At 23.6% G+C, this 20,330-nt stretch overlaps 8 protein-coding genes across 8 annotated transcripts; 4 read left to right on the top strand and 4 right to left on the bottom strand.

Annotated features, from left to right (window-relative positions):
• Window positions 1–106: 106 nt before the first annotated feature.
• Window positions 107–3,121, bottom strand: cgd5_400 (protein with 4 PHD domains plus a SET domain and associated cysteine cluster at the C-terminus; the record flags this gene model as incomplete). The annotated part of the gene is made up of 1 exon (XM_626002.1): window positions 107–3,121. One exon carries the CDS (start codon window positions 3,119–3,121, stop codon window positions 107–109), a length of 3,015 nt encoding a protein of 1,004 aa, XP_626002.1.
• Window positions 3,122–4,081: 960 nt separating this feature from the next.
• On the top strand, window positions 4,082–7,174 carry cgd5_390 (putative eukaryotic translation initiation factor 3; the record flags this gene model as incomplete). Its single annotated transcript, XM_626001.1, has 1 exon — window positions 4,082–7,174. The coding sequence occupies one exon, from the start codon at window positions 4,082–4,084 to the stop codon at window positions 7,172–7,174; it is 3,093 nt and encodes a 1,030-aa protein (XP_626001.1).
• Window positions 7,175–8,425: 1,251 nt separating this feature from the next.
• Window positions 8,426–9,040, top strand: cgd5_380 (hypothetical protein; the record flags this gene model as incomplete). The annotated part of the gene is made up of 1 exon (XM_626000.1): window positions 8,426–9,040. The coding sequence occupies one exon, from the start codon at window positions 8,426–8,428 to the stop codon at window positions 9,038–9,040; it is 615 nt and encodes a 204-aa protein (XP_626000.1).
• A 58-nt stretch (window positions 9,041–9,098) lies between these two features.
• Window positions 9,099–10,400, bottom strand: cgd5_370 (predicted coiled coil protein; the record flags this gene model as incomplete). Its single annotated transcript, XM_625999.1, has 1 exon — window positions 9,099–10,400. A coding segment is annotated over one exon (1,302 nt), but the record flags the coding sequence as incomplete, so codon positions are not given.
• An 822-nt stretch (window positions 10,401–11,222) lies between these two features.
• cgd5_360 (conserved protein with 2 transmembrane domain) lies at window positions 11,223–12,419 on the top strand (the record flags this gene model as incomplete). Its single annotated transcript, XM_625998.1, has 1 exon — window positions 11,223–12,419. One exon carries the CDS (start codon window positions 11,223–11,225, stop codon window positions 12,417–12,419), a length of 1,197 nt encoding a protein of 398 aa, XP_625998.1.
• A 1,474-nt stretch (window positions 12,420–13,893) lies between these two features.
• On the bottom strand, window positions 13,894–14,604 carry cgd5_350 (hypothetical protein; the record flags this gene model as incomplete). Its single annotated transcript, XM_625997.1, has 1 exon — window positions 13,894–14,604. The coding sequence occupies one exon, from the start codon at window positions 14,602–14,604 to the stop codon at window positions 13,894–13,896; it is 711 nt and encodes a 236-aa protein (XP_625997.1).
• A 226-nt stretch (window positions 14,605–14,830) lies between these two features.
• cgd5_340 (signal peptide containing protein with threonine stretches,possible mucin) lies at window positions 14,831–15,799 on the bottom strand (the record flags this gene model as incomplete). Its single annotated transcript, XM_625996.1, has 1 exon — window positions 14,831–15,799. The coding sequence occupies one exon, from the start codon at window positions 15,797–15,799 to the stop codon at window positions 14,831–14,833; it is 969 nt and encodes a 322-aa protein (XP_625996.1).
• A 431-nt stretch (window positions 15,800–16,230) lies between these two features.
• On the top strand, window positions 16,231–19,734 carry cgd5_330 (hypothetical protein; the record flags this gene model as incomplete). The annotated part of the gene is made up of 1 exon (XM_625995.1): window positions 16,231–19,734. The coding sequence occupies one exon, from the start codon at window positions 16,231–16,233 to the stop codon at window positions 19,732–19,734; it is 3,504 nt and encodes a 1,167-aa protein (XP_625995.1).
• Window positions 19,735–20,330: the final 596 nt, after the last annotated feature.

The following is a 20,330-nucleotide window of genomic DNA, read 5'->3' as shown; positions in this document are numbered from 1 at the left end:
ATCATAACAACGATAAATAATTAATTAAATAATAACTCAAACTTAGATCCAAAATAAATTAATAAAATATTCAATTTTTTTTTTTTTTTTTTTTTAAGAAAAAAAATTATATAAGAGGGTTTATTCTATTAATATATAATGGAATAGAATGTAATTTATGTCTTAAAAAATAGTTGTACCTTCTTCGCTTATAGGTAGTTTTAAGCCAATAAACTGATATCAACTCATTTTCCATACAATTTCTACATTTAATCTTTTCCTCAACTTTATTATAATTATAAGAAAGTCGTGATCTTTTCAAATTATTTGGAATTTCATTATTATATAAGCAATATTTATGAAATGAATCATAACAATAGTCACACGTAATTAAAGTACCGGGATTATTACAAATATTACAACATTCATCACTTCCAATCCCTAAATCAAATAAATGCCAGAAAATTGAATTATTACTTAGTTTTGGATTGCTTTTATCCAAAGAAATAGTTAAACGTTTACATACTTGTTTTTTTAAATAATTCATATTTAATGGATATTTTAAATAAGTAAATTCTCGTGAATTAAATGCGAAGGGAAGAATAATCCATGGTTTATTCATTAAAACAATATTTTTTGATTTTTTAAAATACCAATCTGAAATTATATCAGGAGAATCAAAATATAAAAGGCTTGTATAACCATATAATGAATTTCTGAATTTGAAATCATATGGATAAATTTGAATCCCATTTGTAACATGATCATGTAATACTTGATTATATTTGCTAATTTTATCACAATATTTTTCTAATTTATGGTAAAATTCTGGATTGTCATTAATATAATCATATCTTGACGTAAAGATCTCATCTATTTCTGAACAAATTGGATTATTAAATAATGATTTATTTAGATTTGTGAATGAATTTATCATATTCGTGTTCTTACATAGTAAATTTCTTTTCTTAATAAGTTCTTGATTAGTTTCTTTAAAGTTTTCTATTCCAATTCTTCCCTTGCATGAAGGAGAATTACATTTACATTTAAAACCAATATCAAAAGCTGTGAATGAGTAATCATATGTAAGTTCTTCATTTGGTAAAATTTCTCTTTTTGAGAAAATACCAACTCTACATTCGTTCCCTACTAACCATTTTTGCGCAATACAATTTGGATCACAACTATGATTAATTAGTCTACTCAAATTTCCTTTATTTGTACTATCAATAATATAGTCATTTCCAATCTCCATACAGTACCAATGCCTTTCTCTAGTATCTTTTGGTAAGACAAAGTCTTCATTAAACTCATGATCTTCTTTATAATAATCCATTATTATAGATTTTTTTCTTGATTCTAATTCTCTTTCCTTATATTTTTCAACTCTTTTTAAGTAATTTTCTCTAGTTAATATTTCTCCGACATATTCTATAATAAAAGTATCTTTTGGAATAGTCATATTAGTAGTAATACCAAATCCTTTTTCTCCAGCATCTATAACTTTTAAATTCTTTAAAATAATTTTCTTTTGATTATCTAAGAATTTGTTATTATTACTATTAAATATTCTATTCATACAATTTTTTTTCTGAATTCCTTCATCCAGCCCACATATATTTGAATTGCATTCAATAAACATTGCAGCATTCTGGCAAGTATCTTTTTCACAAATTGTTTTGCAAACACATTTTTCATTGAATATTTTATCTTTTTTATTTAATGTAGATATTTTTTTCTTTAAATTTTGATTATTTTTAATATTTTTTTCTTTTTTTTGTTTATTTTTGCTTCCTGAATGACCTGTGTCTGATAATGTCTCAAATTCTTCATCTTGGGAGTCGTTAATATTTTCTAAATAGATATTTCTTCTAATATGCGTAAATCCATAATTTTGTAAAAAATTTATGGCCTTTTGACTCTCATATTTCAAATTATGTTCATTAATTAGATTTTCTATTTCAATACATAACCAGTCTTTTGACTGTCCAGGAAGTTGGAATGGTAATGAATTAAGATTAAACTCTGAAGATTCTAAATGATTAACTATTTTTTGTATTAATGCCAATTTTAGCTCCTTATTTAATCTTTTTCCATTCTTAGACTTCAAACAATTCTGTAACTGTATTTTTAACTTAGAGTCAATTTCATCTTTAATATTATACCTACCCAATATCATATCACTTTGATCGTGTATATGTTTATAACAAATACAAACCCCATTTACTAATTTAATAGAATCAGGATGTAGACAATGGCTGTGATACCCTGAATTGCATTTAATGCAGTAGAATAAATCATCAGGATCATCTAATTTAAATATAACTCTTTTTTTTCTTGAAATTTCAATTTGAGTTTCATTTTTCAAAATTCTCTTGTTTTTATTATAGTCACTACAAGATGAGCAATAATGACGATCACAAATGAACTTAAATCCAAATTCATTCAATAACTTTGAAGTTACTTCTTCTTCATTCACATTTTCTGTGCCAAATATTTTTTTCAATATTTTACCACCTATATTTATCTCAGGGTGCATACATGCATTTTCGTCAGGCGCCACGCACTTTTGTCCACATGAATTATTGAAGGTCCAAATAATATTATTTTGATAATAAAGTAAACATTGAGTGTGGAAGAATCTCATACATATTGGATGATAACATTTAAGAAAATTACAGCTAGATTTATTGCTGAATGAGTTGCAGATATTGCAAAAAACAAGATTATTTATGCAGTTTTGGCATTTCCATCGAGTATTTGGTAATTCTTCGAGTCCGACGCATTTTAAGTGGTATGGTTTTCTGCAGTAACCTTCACATTTTATCATATTTGAGAGTTCAGTGTAGTTTTCTATATAATTGCATACTCCGCAGGATCTTTCTAAGTTATCATTCCAAACTCGTTTAGTTGGATGAACTTTATCTTTAACATTAAAGTTATCACAATAGTCTGTTTCAGAATCTGATAAATAATCATCCCAATAATCACTCTCAAATAATTGCTCATTAATGCTTATGTCCAATGGAAATGAAATTGGTGGAGAAATTTCATCAATGGTACAATTGGTTGAAATTGGATGTAAAATTTCATCTTCTACTCCTTTTTCAATTATTATTTCATCATCTTTTTTTTTTTGCATTAGAAATTTTATTCGTTAACAAATTAAGTATGTTTTCACATACATTTACTATCAGATTAAAATAATTATTGCAAGATAAAAACTCTACAGATAGGATATAAATACTTATTTTAGAAGTATTTAGCTGATAAATTTTTAAATTGATTTTAACTAATTAACATGAATTGTTCAATACTTTATTTTACTATTTTTTTTTCCCACAGAATAAATGACGTAACTTAGTATTGTAAATTTAACGGCTGACCCGCCAAATATTTTGTATATGAACATGAAACAAAGTTTTGGATAAGTATAAATATTGGAGTTGGCGTTAAAAGTGAGATATCCTCAATGAGAATAATCATCTCGATAAATTTAAGGAGTTCAATCTAATAGCAAATTTCAGTATTCAACTGAAAGATATTTAGTAACTATATTAACGATATTCGCTCATAAGCGTAAAAAGATTAATAAACAATGGAAATAAGGAAATTTATTGGTTTCATGAAAGTCAAATAGTCCATTTAAAAAGAAAACAGAAAACAAATTTCTATCTGAAAAAAAAAGAATTTTTTTTTGGTTGCAGTATTAATTAATTATTATAACGAGACAGAGTTATTATTTACTATTACTGATGTCTTTTGGCGCCAAAAATTGAATGGGACTAAAACTAATAAATTTCGTATAAATAAACAAATATTAATCCCCAAGAATAAAAGGGAATAAACAAAAGAATAATTTTGTTTGATACAAAATTATAAGGAAGGAGAAGTACAGGAAGTAAAAATATTCATATATAAAGGAAAAATAAACTGTAGAAAGACTTTGCTTTAAATTGCTTTACTTTTACTCGATAATAAAAGTATAAATATTTATCAATAAAAAAGCAAAACTTCTACGAAATTATTAAATTCTGTGAATAAATTTTTATTACGTGCCTCTCAAACGGAATATTGACAATACTGTTTTATTATATACAAAATGTTGACCTTTCACAAACCAGAAAATGCAATTAGAAGAGTAGAGGAACTTAGATCAATTGGTCAAGATGAAACTGCTCTTCAACTACTACACTCAGTAGTAAATCACAGAAGATTTAGAGTTCATGGATGGGATTCTTCACAAGAATTGATGATGATTCAATATATTATACTTTCAGTAGACTTGCAAAAACCAAGAATGGCACGTGAAGGATTACATCAATATAGATATGTAACACATCAATCTAATATTGGATCATTAGGTAAAGTTATTGTAGAATTCCGTAATAGAGCAGAAGAACAACTACAATCAGTGAAAAATGAATGTGTTGATTGTATGGATCCAAATCTCATTAAAGAAAATCTTGAACAAGAAGAAACACCTGAAAGTTTATTATTAGCAAGCTTACAAATTGAGAGAAGAGGGGCTAAAGAAAAGAAGTTACATGAAACTCTCAGATTTACTTGGGAAGCTTATAAGATGATTCTAGACATCATCAGACTTACTCCTAAATTAGAGAGAATATATCATGAAACCGCACAAAGAGCTTTAGAATTTTGTTGGCAACACAATAGAGCTAGCGAATTCAAGACACTTTGTGAATTACTCAGAACTCACTATCAACTCTTAGTTTCAAATCGTCATCGACCTGAAATTGAAGTCATGCTTAGACCAGAATGTCATCTAGAAACAAGAATTGTTCAACTCAGAGGTGCAGCAAAATTATCATTATGGAATGAATGTTTCACTACTGCAGAGGAAATCTTCCATCTTGGAATTTTTCAATTTGATCCTCTTATTGGAAACTCTTTCACTCAAAATGCATCATTTAATTCTAATAATCAAAATAACCAAATTAATGTATTACATGGCATTAATCAAAATAACTTTTTAGGCGGTACTACTCTTCCATTAAATTCCAATAACCCAAATGGCGCCAATTCACAAATTATGGACAGTGCACATGCAATGAAAGTTAGACCAACATATTTAAGATGGGTTGCATTATATTATGATATATTAAGTAAAATGTTTTTATTAACAGAGAATTATTCATTCCATGCTTTGGCACATTTAAAATATTTCTTACATTTAAAGCAATTTAAAAAGAATGTATCTCAGGAAGAATTAACAAAAATGGCTTCTACAGTTGTATTAGCAGTATTATCAATTCCATTAAGTGAGAATAACTTGAGCTTAAATTCAAAATCACGCTATTTTACAGGAAATATGACATCCAATGATTATTATCCACAAGGCGATCAAGTTAAGAAAGCTGCATTATTATTAGGATCATTATTTATTCCAACAAGGGAGATATTAAAAAGTATGTTAATTTCAAAGAATATTTTAGGATTATCATTACCAGTATGTCAGCAATTATATGGGATAATTGAAGGAAGATCTAATACTTTGAAATTATGTGTTAGTACTAATGGTCTTTTAACAAACTTGATGCAAATTGATCCAGATTTTAATGAATATACACGTCCCTTGAAAGTAACTATTTTAACAAAACTATTTTTATTAATTTCAAGAGTATATTCTTCTATTTGCATTGATCAATTTTTGAAGAATATATGTCCAAATGACTTTTTACCATGGACTGACACAGAAAAACTTCTTGTACAATTATCAAATTCTTCAATAATAAATTTAAGAATTGATTATGCAAGAAAATGTATATATTCAGTGGATAAATGCTTGGGATATAATAATTATGCTAATAATAGCTATAAAAATAGTGGTAATTCAAATAATATTGTATCGAATAATAACGGATTATCACAGACACAAACAATATGTAATATTAATAATTCGGGATCTAAATATAATAATCAATTATTATCATCTGCTTTTATGTTAGAAACACTTTTAAGAAGATTAGATAAAGATAATATAAAGGTTGGATTAAATAATCAAAATACAAAGATTTCTCAAATGGTACAGAGACGTCTTCCAATTGAAATGATTTCAATGGAAAAACGTATTGAAGAAATTAAATTAAGAAGAAAAGAAAGAATTGAGGAACTTAAGAGAGTTGAAGAGGATAAGAAACGTCAAGAAAAGGAAGCAAAAGCACAAGAGGAGTTATTGGAAATACAAAAGAGAGAAGAAGATAGAAGAAGAAGAGAAGAGGCAAGACAATTGGAAGAGATTAAGAAGAATAAGATTGAAGCTTGTAGAATGATGCTAGAAACAATAAAAAAGCTTGCATTTAAGAATACAAGTTCAAATAAGATAGTATTAAAAGGAAAACTTTTGGATGAAATAACATTGGAAGACTTATTAGAAGGTAGAATATTATATGATGATTTAGAAAAATTACAAGAGGAACAATGTAACTTTGAAAGACAAGAAAGAATTAAACAAAGAAAACAAGAAGCTAAAAGATTAGATCATTTAGCTAGAGCATATAGATTAGAGGAAATTCCATTAATAATGGATTGGAATAAAAAAATATCTCAAAGTGATAAAGAATTGCATAAACAATTACAAGATAGTTATTTATTAAAGATAGAAGAAATTAAGAAGGAAGCACATAAAGAAAAGGAAATCTTGAAAACTATATTACCATATTTAAATAATTGGAAAGATAAACGATTAGAAATAAGAAAGGAAGAGCTTATGGATGAATTAAAGGTACAAAGATTAAGATGTATTAAAAAGATTAAGGAGCTTAAGATTTCTAGAGCTAAGATTAGACGTAATGAAGCTATTGAAAAGAAATTACATGAAGAAGAACAAAGAAGAAAAGAAGAAGAGGCTAAGAGAGAGGAAGAAGAAGCAAGATTACTTGAAGAAGCGAACCGACAAAAAGAGGAAAAACGATTAAAGATGCAAAGACAATTAGAAATGCAGAGAAGAAGAGAGGAGGAAATTGAGGCTAAATTAATGGCTGCAAATTCTAAGAGTAGTGGTGGTAGTAGTAATATTAATAATTCAAGTAATAATAATAGTGGTGGATTTAATGATAGAGGTGATGCAATTAGCTTCACAAGAGGAGAAACAAGTGGGAATAACAACTCTAATAGAAGTTTTGGAAATAACTCTAGATCAAATAATGGTAATTCTTCAGGTAAGTTTAAATAATAATTTGACTATTGAATGAATATTTATACATGAATTTGCCGCGCGCGGCAATTTTTCATTTTAATATATATAAATGAAATATTGAATTGAAAATACTTTTAAAGAAGGAAAATAAATATTTGGATTAGAAATTCATTTTTGTTATTATTATTATGATTATAAACTGGCTAGAACATGAGGATTATTATTATATTATTAATAATAATTTTTATGTTTCAGAAAAAAGAAATGATTGAATAATCCCAATTTGCACGTCAGTATGAATATTTTTTAATAAGAATGAATTTCTAATTCAAATATTTTTTTCTTTTGGATTATGATCAAAATTTTCAAGTTATAATATGTATAAAAATTCATTTAGAGAATAGTCATTTATTTTTTATTCATAATACTTTTTTTTTAACTTGAAAATTTAGGTGTACAATTTACAAGACAAAAAACTGGAACTTCAGGAAATGGAAGCCCATCAAGAGTAGATTTTACACGTGATTTAACAAGAGTGACAAATTCATCAAGTGGTGCTTCAGGAGCTGAAAGTGGAGCTGGTTTTAGTAATTCAAGTTTCAGTAGAACAAATAGTAGTAATAAAAATGTTAGTTTTACGGATCTAAGAAGAACTGGTACAAATGATCAATCAAAAAATCAGCAACAATCTTCATCAATGGGAAGACATTCTAGTAACTCTTCTAGAAATAATCAAAGAAATAAAGAAAGAGATACACGTGATATTGATACTAATAAATGGAGGTAAAATATTTACCATATCTTTTATTTATTTAATTTATTAATTTTAAAATCTATCTTTTTTTTTTTTAAATTTGATCAATAATATAAAGCTGATCTATTTGTTTCTCATTAGTAACTTGATTTATTAATTTAAAAGGCGGGAATCTCCGGTTACCTCAAATTTACTATATTTAAATTAATTAGAAATAAAATTTATAATATGTATTTATTAACATGTGGATGAGGGTTAAAATATGTGTGAAATATAAAATTTTGATTATAATTCATTAAATTTAGGCACTAAATAATATATAAATAAATGCATAAGAATAATGAAATACTAATAATACGAAAATAGGAGATACTTAGTTAGGATTTGAGATTGAGTTTTGAAAAGTAAATGAGAGGAAAATTGGTTACAAAAGAAGAAAAAATCAGATTAATATAAACATATAGAACAAGAATCAAGTATTGAAAAAGAGGATAATAAGTTTAATTAGTGTTTTTTAGGTTGAATGTAACAATATGGATGTATCTGAAGCTAATCATTACAATAATAGTAATAAATATGAACCACAAATAATGAATAATGCATCTTCAACGTCTTCCTCTTCATCACTAAAGGAATTATGTGGATTGTTGTTATCTTCATTTTGCGGTATTTTAGACGATTTTGGTTTGGAAACACAAGCAGATGAACAGATGTTATTAATCGCAATAGAGACTGGAGACTTTGATTCAGTTATTGAATATGTAAAATTATTTAGAAATAAGATTTCTTCAATATTACTGCTAAATAATATTAGTAGAGATTTCAGAACAGATATAGATATAATAAAAGATGTTGATAATTTACAGGATGGAGTATATGAGCAAATTGGAGATATTAAAAGAAACAGTTTAAATAATAATTCAATAAATATAGATGTAAATGAGTTTGAACAAAAGATTGATTTAAATAATAATCAAGAATTTGTGAATTTAAAATTACTTAGTCCTAATTCTATTACTAATAATAATAATAATAATAATAACAGCAATAACATAAAAAAATCACCAGTACCACCATTAAATGTAGAGAAAGCTGGTCCTGGATCATGGAATAGAGGGCAATTACCTAATGAATATCCAATAGAATGATATGAAATGACATATATATATTTACGCATATGCATATATAAATGATTAACTGAAATATTTATTTAAGACTTTTTGCAGATTTTATTGATGGAGGACTGCTTAGTAGATTTTCTATAAATCCTTCATCATCTGATGAAAATAAATTTTCTTTACATATTCTTTGATGATTGAAAAATAAATCATTATTACAATAATCAGTTCCAGTACTTTGTATCGAGTGTTCATCATTATATAATTTTTTAAATTTAACAGGAGTAGTAATAGTTAATGAGGAATTATATTTAGTATTTTCTTGCTTATTGTTGCAATGAGATTTTGAAAATGGCGATAATGATTGTGGTGAATTATTATTATAACTTGTACTTATTAATGGTATTTTCTTAGACTTATTTTTGTGAAGATTTCTTGTATTACTTGAAGAATGATTAAATAATAATTTTGATAATATACTTCCAATATTAGTATTCTTGTGGTGATTTTGATTATTATTTTTAGATATTTCCTTGTTATTTGAAGGAATTCTACAAGGCTCAACTTTAATAATTTGTTCAATTGCAGGGGAAAGTATATAATCACTTTTTACTTGATTCTTATAATATTTAAGTAATGTACGTATATGTTCAAGTTCTTCATTATGTTGAGCAACTCTTAATTTAGATACTACTAACTGATTTTCAAGTTGACTTATTTCTTTATTGTATTTATCATTTTCAAAATATAATTTCTTCATTGTTTTAATAGATTTATTTAAAGCACTTTTATATTTATCACAAGTTGAAACTCTTTCTTTAATTTGTTCATTTAGATAAAAATTTTCTCGTGATAACTTATTATTTTCATTCTTTAATTCTTGTATTGACATATTTAAGTTAAATGTTCCATTTTTTAATTCCTTATTTTCTAGAATTAAATCTTCAATTTTATTTTGTATTTTTTCTAATTCTTTATATGTTTTTAAAACAACATCCAAAGTCATCCTTAAGCTATCATTCAATTCTGTATTAACTCCTTGTAATATTTTCATTCTTAAATTATCTTGCTCACTTATATTTTCGTTTCTTATATTCAACCTTTGTAGTACTTCTGATGGTTCTTCACTTAAATTATTATATGGTAAAGTTAACATATTAATATTATAAAAGAATGAGTTATAGTTTGAGTTTGCTTGATTATAAGCATTTATTAATATATTTTCAATTTTCTTTATTGAATTGTTGAAACCATTTCTGGTATTATTCTCTAAAAAATTTAATTTTTCTTTTTTCTCTGAAATAGATTTGTTAAGTACTTCAACCTTTTCTTCATCCTTGTCTCTATCTTTTTGCAATTCATTTTTTAAAATTGGCATATTCGAAATTATTCAATATTAATTTATTTCCATTAATATTCTTGAAATTGTTTTCATACTAAATTAACTTTCAAATACTATCTATTCCTTTTTTTATTTTGTTATTTATTACTATTGTTAACAATAATGATAAATAATAATTATTTACTCTCCATCATTTTTTATCATTATTATTAGCACATGCAATTTTTATATATTATTATCCACATGAAAAATAAATAATTACGTCATAATTATTTGTTATTATTCTCGGAATTTCGTAAATTTTTATTAATGATAAAGAAATTTAAACAGGCTGCAGAAGTAAATAATTTTTTAATGTTTAGAATAAACTAATTAAAATTATTATCTTATAATTTAATTTTTTTTTTCTTGCAGAATGTATTTATATTGAAAAAAATTATTCAAAATTGACAAGTGGCGGCAAATTGCGGTACTACGTGTGGCGGTTTCATTATTAGTGTGAAATTAAAAAATTATTATTGAAAAGAAAAAAAAGATATAATTAATTTTCAAATATATGAACTAAAGTTAAACAAGTTAAGTGGAAATGATGATAAGGTTTGAATAAAAGAAAATAAATAATAGCAGCTGAAAAAGTATTTATTCATTTAAGTTTTGTTATTTGTATATAATAAATGTTATCAGTAATTGATATCAAAATAATATTCAATAAAGCTAGATTTTATAGTGGGGCATACAAATTTTAATGTATATGATTAACAAAACAATATATTGACTATAGTTTGTTATTTTTTTGATTAGACTATAGAATTAAAGTATAAATTACTGAAAATTATCCTACAATTATTTTCTACGGTTTTATATTAAAAAATGGAAATTAATTCTGGTTTAAGACAAAGAAATAATATGGAAAAACTTTGTGATAATGAGGAAAAAATATTTACAAATAATGAATTAATATATTGTTCCAATGAAGCTACGATAAATTCTAACAATGAAAGCAATTTGAATAATAATAATAATAATAATGTATCATCTGAATATTATTCAAAAATTAGTATGAAGAAAGAAAAAGAAAGAAACGAAAAGAATCATTTTCATCTTAAAAATAATAAAGTTATTAATAATATTGAAAGGTGGATTCCATTTTATACTCCACATTATTTAATTCTAATATATATTTTTGTAGGCATTACATTTATTACAGTTGGAATTTTTCTTCAAATTTTTTCAAACAATACGATTGAATGTATTATTAATTATGAAGATTCACCAGGAAATGGAAAAGTTATAGATACAATAGTAGAGATTAAAAGCGAACATTGTAACCCTTCAATGATTAATGGTAACGAGTTAAAATATTTAAAAGGAGATTTTTTTATATATTATCAATTAAGAAATTTTTATCAAAATAATAAAAGTTTTATTTTTAGTAGAAGTGATAGACAACTATCTGGAGAACTAATATATAATGAAGAAACTCTATCAGACTGCTATCCAGTTATTAAAGATAAACAGGGAAAAATATTTTACCCATGTGGTGTTGCAACTCTTACTATTTTTAATGATACTTTTACAATATTAGATGGTCAAAATGATCCAATCGAAATTGATGATTCTATTGATACTATAACTTTTAAATCTGATCAAATTAATTATAAAAATATACCTGAACATGAATTACTTAATCATAAATTTAATGATTGGTTACCAAAAGATATATTCCCTGGTAGAATTGAAAATCCTCATTTTATTGTATGGATGAAACTTTCTGCATTCTCAACTTTTAATAAAATTTATGGTAAATTAAATTCAAAAAAAAATAAATTGATTTTACCTCTTAAAATACATGTTAAAAATAGATATCCTGTACATTTTTTTAATGGTTCAAAGCATATTGTTATTTCACAAAGTACTATTTTTGGTGGAAAAAATCCTTATTTTGGTATACTTTATATTATCTCTGGTATATTATTCATTTTACTTTCTATATATTATATAATAAGAAATAAATTCAACACTAATATTCTTGGAGATTTTAGATTTTTGTACTGGAATAATACTTGATGAATAATAAAATTACAGCAAAAATAAATAATTCAATTCAATATATATCGCAAAATGATACCTTAATATTAAATTCCTATACTAATCTACAATGTAATAGTTCCTATCATTCACAAAGAAATCTATAGAAATCCCTATTAACTTAATTATATATTAATTCAATAATTCTCGCTTTTTTCAACTTCTAATTCAAAATCTCTATCCTTAAAATTCACTTCATCATTTCTTTTTACTTTTAAGGTCCTTACTCATCTGTTGTAATTTCTTCTTTTCTTCTGCTTGCTTCTTTTTGAATTCTAAATCCTCCTCTGTCACAAACTTCTCACTTTTTGCTTGCTTCAAAGGCTTCTTCTTTCCACCATCTGTATTTAATGCCATTTTAATTAATTACTTAATATTTAACACTTATTTTTATTTTTATTGTTATTTTTTCTTTTTTTTCTTTAATAATTACGTAACCCTTATTTATTAATATTTAAATTTCAAATTAGGCGCTGGCGCCTAATTTGAAATTTAAATATTTAAAAAATATATAATTTCTTAATTTATTGAAAAAGAGATAATTAAAAATAAAATACAAAATAGAAATTAGTGTTTCATTTAAAGCTTTCTGCTATTTATTGATATTATTTTTTCATTGTTGAAAGGCTCTTTTCTTTAATATTTTACTATTTTCTTGTCCTATTTTGAAGACATTTATATAGTTTCAAAAATAGTCTTGAATATTCAAATATTAATTTAAAGAAAATCAATCTTGTTTTAAAGTCCAATTCAGAACTTATCATTATTATTTCTGCTATTAGCAGTAAACTTTATTGTTATACTTACTTATTATCTTACCTATCATTTTTTGATCGCCTAATCATTAAAAGAACTTATTCAAAATGACTAATTGTGAACAATGTAAATGTACTGCAAATTGCAAGTGTTGCATTAAAACTTGCCCCGAAAGTGAATCTCAAAAAAATGTTAATGGAAAATGCTGCTGTTGTTGTTGCTCATGCTGTAAGGATGAATGTAAATGTTCACCTGAATGTATTTGCAAAAAAAAATAAATGCACTTCCGAAAAGCCTACAGAAACAGAATCTAAATGTTGTAAATGTTGAATATATTAAATATTTAATAAAATAAACAAAGATAACATAAATTTAATGAGAAGAATAAAAGTAAAGCATTGAATAAATCTTGAATTAGATTCAAGAAACTTTCTATCTTTCACAAATATGAAGAAAAATAAGAAATTATAATAAATAAGAAGTAATGCTTTTTATTAATCCTCAATGTTAAAATTCTCTTAAAAATCATATGAAATATGATATTTATTTATTTATTTTTTTTATTCTATTCTGCTTGATCTAATTCATTAARGCTTACTTATTTCTTCTAATTATTATTTCTCTTTATTATTATTACTATCTTTCAAATTTGTTTTTTTATTATATGAGAACAAAAAACTTCTTTATTTCAAGATATTCAACTCTCATAAATCTTCTTCAAATCTAACCATTTTTCTAATAGTGATTTTTTATCATATTTACTCTGAATCCTATCAAATCCTACACTTTTAGTTTCATTATTAACTTTATTATCATTAATTGGTTCACTATCATCATCATTATCATCCTCATCTCCATCAATAACTGTAATATCCTCTTCTACTAATCCTTCCATCATACATGCACAAACATGATCTTCTACACACATATTATTATTAGAAACTTCATGAGATTTAGATTCCTGGTTTGATAGTTCTGTAGAGTTAGTTATTGTATTGTCAACAAAACCATCCACATTATAATAAATGTTGCCTTTACTATCTTTAAAAACTTTTGGTTCATTATTCAAATCAATCCACTCAATTTGTATTTCATTATTGTTTCCAGTATTTACATTAACTTCTTCATCTTCACCTAAATGACGTGTTCTATTTGTATGACAACTTGACCATAAATTTTTTGGATTTCCACACTTTCCATTAACACATACACTCATATTAGAATCGTGACATGATCCTATTGATAATTTTGGCTTTAATGTAGTTGATGATGAAATAAAGATATGATTTCTTGTAGTTGTGGTAGTAGTAGTAGTAGTAGTAGTAGTAGTGGTAGTGGTAGTGGTAGTAGTAGTTGTTGTTGTGGTAGAAGAAGAAGAAGAAGATGATGATGATGAATCTATAGTCATCAAATTTGATGATAATGAATTATTTTCAACTGTATTGTCCAATTTAGTTTCAGTAGATCTTATATTTGTATTAGTCCTCTCGGAATCAATCTCATAAATAGTTTCATATTTATGATCTTCGGTACTAGGGAACCAATCAGATCTTAAATTACCACCGCGTAATTGAGTTTCTTTATCATATTCAACAATTTTCTTTTCTGTCTCATTAGTAAATGAACAAGTACTTTCATTTGGATCTTCTGGTGAATTCCATTGCAKKKTTAATTTCACTGARCSRAGARTTTCMGAATSRRTTKCAANATGGAGAGAACCATCCAACAATGTAATCTCCTTTTGAAGATGCTTTTCCTATAGTACATCTTTCATTAACAAATTCTCCAGATAATTGACCAATCCAAATATTCCACATACAATTATTAAATTTACATACTGATGGCTTATTTTTACCATAAAATATACTAGTTACTTTAGGTTTAACAATACATGTATCGGAAATAAAACTTTTTGAATGTGGTTTATATGGTATAAATAATGATAATGCTTGAACATTCTTGAATTTTTGAACTAACTTCAAGTGATTATCCCATGGATTCTTTGCTTTCTTTAATGATCTTGCTAAACCTTTAATACTAATTACTGATATAAATCTTTGATTTGGTGAAATACTTTCAAATGTTGAATTAATATTAAATTCTAAGTTACTAATAGAATTTGTAAAATTATTATCATTCCAATATATACGACGTAATATTTCACATGGTGATACAAAAATACACTTTTCTTCTCCTTTTAATATATCACTAACTGTTGCTATTACAACTGAATTCTTACTTTTATGAATTCCATCGTTTAAAATTAAATCAAATGTATTTCTATTACATGAATTTGAAGTATTTGTTGGCTTATCTAAAATCTTAACACAAAATATTAATGGTGGTATTAATTCATCATCCCAACCAGTACCTAATTTGTTTCTAATTCTTCTCCAACGTGATGTATTCATAAAGTTTGAAATATGCATGGTATTAACATTACATGTATCATTAGAATCAGATTTTGCATTCGATTTACTTCTTGTTTCTATTTTTATTACTTTATTAATTCTGGATTCACGATATCCCTTACTTTCAATACCATTTAATAATGTTAAACCAATTATAAAAACTAATATTATTATTTGTTTTAATGAATGCATTTCTTTCAATAAAAAATAATATTAATAATAATGCAAATTAAATTTATTTACTCTTTTTTTTTTAACAAAAAAAAAGAAAAGATGATATTAAATTCCAGTAAATTTATCAATTCATCCTTATTTTTATTATTTATTGCACTTTTATTAATCATTTAGCTTTAATTGTTTATTATTCTCCTCATTATTATAAATTAGGCGGGCACCCCCCTTTTTTTTCTTACTAGAAAATATTATTTCAGGTACCGGGTATAATATAATTTTAAAGATTTAATCATTATTTTTTTTTAAAAAATTTCAATAATGATGATCATGATCCAATTCAAGAAAAAAAGAATTTTTTTTTGATTTGATTTGGAAATTCTTAAAAAAAATTGATTTTATATAAAATTAACTTTTAAGCATGAAGATTTGAATTATTGATTCGTAAAATAATGAATCAGGACCAAATTAAAAATATTTATGATTTAATCCAAAAAGGACAATTCCAAATAGCTGTAAAACAATCTACCAATCTTTTAAATCGTATAAAATCAAAATTTAAAGATGGAAATGATAATTCTCTTATTCAAGAAATTATTCTTCAATTAATTTCATTAAGAGGACTTTCATATTCACGAATGGGAAATATTATTCTTGCTGAGGATGATATTAACAAAGTAATGAAAATTAAACCTTTGAGTGAAGAAATTATTATAATAATTTGGCATTATTATGTAATAAATGGAAGTTTTTTAAGTAATAATAGTAAACTTAAAGAATTATCAAATTATTTACATGATGCTTCTTCAATGAATATATTATCAGAACAATTTGAAATTGATAATTTGTCTTTATTATATTATTTAAAAGAATTTGATACCATGAAAATTTGTTGTAATAAATATTTGAAAAGAAATAAAAATTCATATTTTTTGGCTTTAAATATATTAACATCATTTACAATATTTCAAAATCAATTATATAATAATAACCAAAATAATAATAAAAAAGAAGATGTACTTTTATTATTACTTGTTAATAAATATTTGAATGAAAATAGTAATAATAATATTAATTTAAAACTTTATGAAAGAAGAATAATATCAATGATTTACTTGATTAAATTATTTATTTTCAGAGTTAATAATGAAATTAAGAATTATTTTAACTGTATTAATGAATTAGCCACTTTAATAAATAATCTTTATCCATGTATTAATAATGAAAAGATTTCAAATTTAAAGAATTTGATGATTTTACAAAATTTTGAATTATCAATAAAAAATAACCATGAAAATGATTACTTGATTAATTGCAAAAATACTCTTATTTATTTAATTAAGAATTTTGATAATAATTCAGACTTTGATTGGGATAATATTAGAATAATTAAATTATTTATAATAAAAATATTTCAAGAAAATTTGAAAATAAAAAATTCTTTATTTGATAACATTACCACAAATGTAAATTCATCATTAAATTTACAAAATTCTCAATCAACTCAAATAACAAATTCTTCTTCTTTTCAAACTCAATCAACAATTGCCTCTTTTTATAGTAATTCATCAAATAATATATATCCATTAGAGAGTGATTCTTATTCGAATTTACTTGAACAAATATTAAGTATGATTAATATAAATAATGAAGAGGAAGATGATGATGATTATTATCAAGGGAAAAATAGATTATCTTTATTTTTATTAACTGAATTAAAAGGAAGAATAATTTTACTTGAATTATTTGTAGAATTGTTATATTGTATAAAATTAAACAGTAATGAAACTTCAAATTATGAATTTTTATATGATAATTTACTTGAAGAAGTAAATAATGAAATTATTAGATTAATTAATTCAAATAATAAAAATACAGTGATTGATTTGAAATTGGTATTACATTATTATTTTAATTCCAATTTATGTTATAATAATAAACATATTATTGTAATTATACTTGAAGATTTGTTGTTATTATTAAAAGAAAACATTATGGAATTCCATATAAAAAAGAATTTGGATTTGGAATTCTTTACTTCAAGAATACAAATAATAACAATATTTAACCAGTTTATTCCATTATTATTAATTGGTGATAACAATAAGAAAAAATTCTTGGATGAATCTTTATTATTAGATATAAATAAAGTGTTATTAATATTGAAAAATAATATTAATGAAGATATAATGAATTATTTCTGTAAGAATAATTCATTAAAATCAAGTTATATAAGATTTATGATATCAATATCAATGTATTGTTTAAGTATTACAGATGATAATATAAAAGATTTGGAAATTAATCCAACTGGTATTTGTATTTTTGTTTTATCATTTCTTAATAATTTTATTATTGATCATAAAGTTGATTATATTGTGAATAATTTACTTTCAGAAATTCTTCCAATTTTGGGTTCATTTTCAATTTCTCATTATATTAGAAATGAAATACTTAATATTAAAAGATCTCAAATAACAACTTTAAATGTTTATGGTAATTATCTTGAAATGATATCCTGTCCATTTATTGATTGTATGAGTGATTTAATTAAAAATCCAGAATTTAGTATGGATCATTTATATTCTTTAAAGAATAAATCATTAAAAGACAAATCAAATTTTGATTTCAAAAATAATACCAAAACTTTATTGAATTCATATTATGATATTTATAATGAACTTAGAGAGACTTGCATAGAATCTTTAAGAGAGAATTCTTTTTCTTTGGAAAATTTATTTGAAACTTGCAAGATTACTCAAGAAATATCAAAAAATTATATTATAGAAATGTTATTCAGCTTTGATTTTTTGAATAATATCTTTTCTATGTTTTTGGCTTCAATTTCATTAAAAAAGAATGATTATTTGGAGAATATTCTTAGTTTATTTAATAGTTATAAACCTATTATTATTCACTTTTTTGGTTGTAATATAGATAATATCATGGATAATTTTGATTCATGTTCAATAATCAAACAAGATTTATCTCCAATAATTAATTATTATACTCCAATTTATAAAGTGGATTATTCTTTTAATAAAGTATCAGAAGAATTATTTCCAAAAAGTTTATTTAACTATTCAGATAATATTAATATTATTGAATTAGAGAAAATTACTTCAATTCCTAAATTCAATATAGAAATATTAAAATTTGTTAATAGTTTACCAAAATTAAGATATATTTTAATACAAAGATTAAAGATTTGGTTGACTCCTTTGTTATTATTCCATGACTTAATTTCAAGTAAAAATAGAATGGACATAAAATTATTTAATTCAATTATTGATTCATTAAAAGATTATACATTATCAAGTAAATATTCCAATTTATTTCCAGATTTTGACTTAAAACTTTTAAAAGATATTAATCTTCCATTAATCAACTTTCTATTTACCATTATTAATGTAAAATTTGACTCTAATTCAAGCCAAATCAATAAAGATGATATTGAACATTTAACTAACTTTATTAATACTCAAATTCGTGAATTTTTTAATGAAAATATTATTAAAACCATTGATAAAATTATTCAATTTAATGAAAGTAATCAATTAACTTATATAATGTTACAAAATTTATTTGAAAGAATTAATTCATTTATTTTTGGTCCAAGCTTTATTATTACATTAATACAATCTTGGTTGATTTCTAACTGTTCAAAAAAACAAATTAACACCATATATAAAAATCTCGCAAATTCTCATATAAAGATTCTTCAGGAAATGTATGATCGTTTTAAAATTTTAACAAACTGTTTTAATGGAACTGTTGAAATTATAGAATACCATAAGCTTTGTGAGCTATTTAATTTAAACAATTATTGCCATTTAAAAAATCAGAATTTTTATTTAAATACTGAAAAAATTATTAATTCACAATTACTTACTCTTAATAATTCTTTAAATATTTTGAAATTTATTATTAATAGCTTAATTAGTTCTTTAAAGTAGTATAAAAATAACTAGGTTTTTTGAAATTTTATTTCAATTTTTAAATTTAACTTTGAAACTTATATTTTCACTTATTTACCATTTTTACAGACCATTTTAATGAAATTTAAGCAAATCAGAATTTGCAAATTAATTAATATATTACACGTAATATTATTGCATGTGGAAATTTTTTTACACGTAATTTTAAATACCGGTATGCATTATTAATCAAGGGGGGAAAACACATTTAAAAAGAAATGCCAATATTTTACATAATATATAAAAATGTATAAAATTTTCTAATAAAATTAAATTATGAGTATTTAGATAAAAGGAATTCATTAAGAATACAAAAGTGATAATTGTAACAATCTTAATATTATGATATTGAAAAAAAAACCTTGAATAATTGGCATTTCATGAATTAAAAGAAATTACCATAATAATTTAAATTAAAGAAAATAAGATAAAATTAAATAATTAAAAAGAATAATACTGATAGTTAATATATTAATGGAATCTTTTTAATTTGATTAAAAAAATAATAATTAAAAAAAAACTTTGCATTAAAATTAATAGACATATGCATTATGCCTGCATTCAATTATTTAAAG

The sequence above is a fragment of the Cryptosporidium parvum genome, chromosome 5 (genome assembly GCF_000165345.1).
Source record: "Cryptosporidium parvum Iowa II chromosome 5, whole genome shotgun sequence".
In the NCBI taxonomy this organism is placed as follows: Eukaryota; Apicomplexa; class Conoidasida; order Eucoccidiorida; family Cryptosporidiidae; genus Cryptosporidium; species Cryptosporidium parvum.
Note: the sequence above shows the minus strand (reverse complement) of the source record. Positions and strands in the feature narration are given on the sequence as shown.